The sequence below is a fragment of the Malaya genurostris genome, chromosome 2 (assembly GCF_030247185.1).
Source record: "Malaya genurostris strain Urasoe2022 chromosome 2, Malgen_1.1, whole genome shotgun sequence".
In the NCBI taxonomy this organism is placed as follows: Eukaryota; Metazoa; Arthropoda; class Insecta; order Diptera; family Culicidae; genus Malaya; species Malaya genurostris.
Window position 1 is genome coordinate 113,252,648 of NC_080571.1, and position 6,000 is coordinate 113,258,647.

Genomic DNA, 6,000 nt, shown 5'->3' on the forward strand with positions numbered 1-6,000 from the left:
GCATGAAACCAAAAAGTTATTCCTTTGAATCTAAACGTATGACAATCGATTAAGCATTCCATGAGATGTCGAAGTGAGTTTAGTTCTCGTATAGAAAGGCTATGCAATTACTGTGAAAACCGAATTTTTAACCGAGGCCCAGAGAGACGAATGTCATATACCATTCGACTTAATTCTACGAACTGATCAAATTTCTGTGTGTATGTAACAAAAATGTGCACTCGATTTTTTTTGGAGATGGCTGGACCAATTTTCACAAACTTCAATTCAAACGACGGTTCTCTTATACCGTTTTCGTTTTTAAACCTACACGCGGGCGACTCTGACGAGTAAAAAGAAGTAAAACGAACACAAGCCCTAAACAACAACTCATAAAAAAAGAAAAAATAAACAAACTCGAATGGATGTCGAGTGCGACCCGAGAAAATTTTCAGAGCGAAACTACGCGATTGGAGTCCGATCTAGAGCGACCCCAGGTTGCTAAAACAAACATCTCAAATGTTGTTTGGGCGACTCAGGGCCAGCTCTCGGGCTGCTCTGATCAATAAACGAAAACCGTATTAGTCCCATAGATTGCTATTGAATTTTACCAGGATCGAAGAAACGGGGTGAAACTTGCAAAAAAAAATTAGGAAAAGTGCACTCGATTTTCTCAGAGATCGCTTAGCCTTTTTTTAACTTAGATTCACATTAAATTTTCTATTAAAAAAAAACAGATCTGGACGTTTCATGCATTTCTAAGACATTTGGCATCAAAAATTTTTTTTTCTTTAGTTTTGAGGTTTTTTTTACACGAATTTCCGAAGTCACGTGTTTTTTTACGCGGATTTCCGAAGTTAGGCGGTTTTCATGCGCGGTTTTTTTACGCGATACGTATTCCTCGCGTAAAAAGAAACTTCAGTGTACATACTTACACACACGGACATTTGCTCAGTTCGAATCGATCTGAATCGATTGGAGTCTCGGAATTTTTTTTCTAAAGTTTGAGCGAATTGTATACCTATTTTTTGTATTTATAAAAAAGGTGCAAATAATCAAAATATAGTCCTACACTGAAAAATATCGATTTTGGAAAACTTCAAACCGATATACATAAAGCACCACTTTTAATTCGGATGAAATTTTGATTCAAGATAGCTTATGTTCCCTCAGTCGTCCAGTCGTCGCAATGGGTGATTCCTTGTAAATCGAATTTAAATCTTTGAAATCATTTTCTTTCCAGTATAGATCTCAATTTTGAGGTTTGTCCATATTTTTATTTCTAAAATTTTACTCATTTTGTAAAAGTCACAAAAGCCACAAGTCACATTTTCAACTTTCGCAAACGGAGGAAAATTAATTTGTTTGATTCTAGTATTCATTCAATTTAACTCGTGTGGAAAATCACCACGCGACTCCATCGAAATGGAAACAAACGCCAACAGTTATGCAAACACAGTCATTCATTCATAAGTCAGTGCAACAAGCAAAGTATCGCACGTAGCACTAATAAGACGTAACACCTTTTTCCTTCATTACAGATATCTTTCAACACCCCGATCAAACAATGTCGGTGCCCGTCATTCTCTTCTACGTGTTCATCACCGTGTTCATGCTGATGTCGTACAGCCCAAAGCCACGCAAGATACTGAAAGCGATCAAAAGTTTTCTGTTGCAGCTTGTGCACCTGAGCGACAATACAGCCCCGGTGGCAATACAACTTCAGCCTGCTGTGGGCCAACCAGAGCAGCGTGACAAACATCCGACCGTTTGGGACATACCGGGACCAAAACGGTGGCCACTTGTTGGGACAAAGTGGATTTATCTCACCGGACGATATAAAATGAGCAAAATGCACGACGCTTTTGTGGATCTTAACAAGCGTTATGGCAAAATAGTTCTGGAAGTTGATCGCCAAGTGCCAATCGTGAATTTATTTGATCGTGTAGATATGGAGAAGGTACTGCGATATCCCAGCAAATATCCGTACCGACCACCGACGGAAATAGTGGAGTACTATAGGCGAAGTCGACCGGATCGATTTGCCAGCACCGGAATAGTTAACACGTAAATCACTACATTGTGCCAAATTTCTAACAAAAATCCTAAACGTGATTCTGTTTCTCAGGCAGGGCGAGCAGTGGCATGAAATGCGAGTTAAGCTAACGTCCGGAATTACATCGCGGAAAATTTTACTGGCCTTCATTCCTTCCTTAAACGTGATCTGCGATGATTTTGTCGACTTGCTGCGCCGCAGACGTGATGAGAACAATTGCGTTCAAGATTTTCAGGATGTGGCGAACACCGTCGGACTTGAAAGTAAGTTTTTATTGAGAACACATTCGCGTTTCCTGTTGTAAGAAAATAGCACATATTTTATACTGCTTAAATAGTTCTCTATTGATTTGTATAGCTTGATTCAAAACAGTATCTAATTATATGAAAATTCTGTAAACAAGAGTTGATGACAAAAGTTTGCCATTACTTTTTTGAGTAGCGTTTCACATGGAATGGCTCTGTTTTTATGATTTTTTTAAAATATTCAAAAAATCTTGTTCGAAAGATGGGATTCAATTTTTTGTTTTCAAAACTTGCATATTCGTATATGTTTTAGTTTACGTTGAACTAATTTATCAATTTCTTTTTCATTGTTCAGTTATCTGCTGTCTGATTCTTGGGCGCCGCATGGGCTACATGAGTGGAGACAAGCTGAAAAACGAAAAGTTTGCTAAACTGGCGGAAGCTGTCAAATCTAGTTTCATGTACATTAGCAGGAGCTATTACGGTTTAAAACTATGGAAATATATTCCCACAGCATTGTATCGAGATTACGTGCGCTGTGAGGAGATTATTTACGAGTAAACTTGTTAATTCATCAATTTGAATAGATTGAAACTGTGTTAATTTTTACTCTTCTTCCCAGCACAATTGCTGAGATCGTCAATGAAGCACTCACCGAAGATCAAGGAAATTGTCCGGATGACGATATGCGTAGTATATTTTTTAGTATTTTGCAAACTGAAGGTTTAGATACGAAGGACAAAATTGCCGGAATAATCGATTTAATTCATGCAGCTATCGAAACTGTAAGTTTAACCCAGCCCTTCCAAAACAAACAATTCTCTAATCCTTAAAACTTATCTCGCCAATAGTTTTCCAACACATTATCATTCCTGCTGAACAATTTGAGTCAACATCCAAACAAGCAAATCCGAATAGCTGAAGAATTCAGCGCTTGTTCTCAGATAATCACGAGTTCAGATATGAATAATGCTCCATTTACGAAGGCGTGTATTAAAGAATCGTACCGAGTTTCGCCAACAACTCCTTGTTTAGCTCGTATCCTCGAGGAAGACTTTGTCCTGTCAGGTTACCACCTGAGCGCTGGGGTGAGCTTGCCAATATTAAGAACCTAGAACTACGATTAACATATTTGTTTTACAGACCGTTGTCCTCTGTCATACACGCGTGTCCTGTCAGAACGAAGAAAACTTCAGTCATGCTAAGCAATACCGACCGGAAAGATGGCTTGAACAAGTGGACGAAAATCAGAACGTATACAAAATTGAAGAATCGGGAGCATCGTTGGTGCTTCCTTTTGGCACAGGCCGGCGAATGTGTCCCGGTCACAGAATCATTGATATTGAATTAACACTTATAGTGGCGAAGGTAGGTACATTCCGTTAAAATCATTTTACCGAAGGGAATTAAATATCGTTTCTCTGCCGTTATTTTGTAGCTATTCCAACAATTTGAAATCGAGTACCATAGTAAGCTCGACACGCAGTTTCAGTTCCTGCTGGCGCCAGGAACCCCAATCGAGATTATTTTCAGAGATCGTAATTGAGTTGCCTTCGGCTCAACGCCTTGGTTTGTTATCTATTGTGAATAAGCGTTTTAATAATAGAACTGCACACAGCAAAGCCCCTAGGGACAAGATGACGAAATGTGAGAATCATATTGATTATTATTGTTAAAACAGATTGTTGATCTGTGTACTAGTACTGATTGTTTATTACAAGTTATTTCTAGCTATACAGTAATCTTGTATCAGTATAATTTATTACATTTGTACAAAATTTAACGAATATATTCGAATAGATCTAAAATATATCTTCATACGTAACTTTGTCGTTAGTGTTTGTATACAAAAATTTAGAAAGCAATGTCACATCTGGTGCCCTTGAGGTTAGGAAAAAGTCACCTACTTCTTTAATATACAACTGCCTAGCTAAGGTTTCGAAGCACCTGTTTGGGTGCTAGCAAATAGGGTTCTGGAGTGCACCTTATTGTATATCAAATATATATCTCCTACTATCTCGTCGCCATCAACTTATTGAATGGATACTTCACAAATGCATAAGATGGGAAAATGGGTACCTCATGAATTGAACAAAAGTAAGCAATAAAATCGTCAAACTATTCATCAAATGTTACTAATTTTTGTACCGCATTATGCAAATCCAATCAACTTCAATTCTACGTCAACTCGTTCAGAAATGGCAAAATTCTGACACGACCCCCTTGGAGTTGCATGAAATTTTGCATGTATGATCGGTATGGCGAATGAAAAATCTGACAATGGAAGATCGCCACGTGACGTACCGTGAAAAGGAGGCAGCCTTGGGCATTAGTTGAAAAAAAAATGACATATAAGCATGTTATTTTGCATGATAATTTTGCCGTGAAAAATATTGTTCGCGTTAGATCCCACATAATTTGACAATCGCTCAAAAAAGACTCATGTCGATTGGTGCAAAGAAATGCTGAAAAAATTCAATCAGGTGCTTCAAATTTAACATCTACACAGATGACGAAACGTGGATTTACTCATATGAGCCCTAAACTAAACAGCAGTCGGCTGTATGGGTGTTCCTAGAAGAACCAAATCCAACAAAAGTTTGTTCGCGCTCGAAGCACTTCAAAGAAAATTGTGACTTGTTTTTTTGGTATAAACGGACATATTTCTACTGTTGTTTAGAGAATCGTAAGATCGTCAATCCTGATTATTACACAACCAGTTTTTCGTGAAATGATGAAAACAAACGCAAGACGCAAAATCATTCTTCAGCACGATAGTGCGAGCTCTCACACATCGGCTCAAACAACAGAATATTTGAGCAACCGAAACGTCGAATTGATGGGTCACCCACCGTATAGTCCTGCCTTGGCATCGAACGGCTTCTATTTGTTCCCTTCCGTGAAGAATGAACTGCGTGGAGAGCGATTCAATTCAGAAGTATGCTGCTGAAGCGTTCAAAAACCATGTTTTGGCGGTACCTCAACAAGAGTGGAAATATTGAGAGTGGTATAGTGATCATCTATTGGATATTTTATTGGGATATTTTGTAAAACAATAAAACGACTTCCGAGCAAATGTAATACTGTTTTCACGAGTTATTGACGCTAGAACGATTGTAGTTGAAGTTATTAAAACCCAATAAAGAAACAATTTCAAAAGAAAAAGTATTAGTAAAAGAATTGTGGGAAAATCATGTGTTTTATATAAAGGCTGATAAGGGACATATAGTATTTATTTTGGACAAAGAAGATTACGAAATCCAAATCATCCACAAAGTCATTAACGGCCCTTATAGAAAACAAAGAACCGACCCTCTTCCAGACATTCTTAAATAATAAATAATTGAGTTGAATAAAATTCAATTCCAACTTCGATATAAACCTCAACCGTCTCAAGACCACCAATCCTACATTATCCAAAATAAAGTTCACAAGCAATGAAATGAGAGAAATTATTTCTCCAGTTGGCGCCCACCCAAAAATTCTCAAATAACTAGTAAAAGAATTTAAATTTATGCCCAAAAAAATCAGTGGATCAGTAGATTTCGCTAATCAACTTCAGAACTCAGGTGATATTGAAGAATATGAAATAATGGTATCCTTCGATGGAACCGGAAGACAAATTCAAGAATGATTACTTACCTTACCTTACCTAACAGCTATAGGCCTGGGGTGTCCTTTGCTGTATCAAGCATACGTCTCCACATAACTCGGTCCATG

General features: G+C 37.8%; 1 protein-coding gene across 3 annotated transcripts in view; it reads left to right on the forward strand.

Moving 5' to 3' along the window:
- The window catches only part of LOC131428231 (ecdysone 20-monooxygenase), a 161,355-nt gene extending 157,290 nt beyond the window's left edge, over positions 1-4,065 (forward strand). For all 3 annotated transcript variants that reach the window (XM_058592000.1, XM_058591999.1, XM_058592001.1), the window contains 7 exons: positions 1,521-2,046; positions 2,108-2,298; positions 2,636-2,837; positions 2,903-3,065; positions 3,132-3,368; positions 3,424-3,648; positions 3,719-4,065. In XM_058592000.1, the coding sequence (XP_058447983.1) occupies positions 1,547-2,046; positions 2,108-2,298; positions 2,636-2,837; positions 2,903-3,065; positions 3,132-3,368; positions 3,424-3,648; positions 3,719-3,826 (1,626 nt within the window). In that variant the 5' untranslated portion in view covers positions 1,521-1,546 and the 3' untranslated portion in view covers positions 3,827-4,065. The remainder of the gene's footprint in view (positions 1-1,520; positions 2,047-2,107; positions 2,299-2,635; positions 2,838-2,902; positions 3,066-3,131; positions 3,369-3,423; positions 3,649-3,718) is intronic.
- Positions 4,066-6,000: the final 1,935 nt, after the last annotated feature.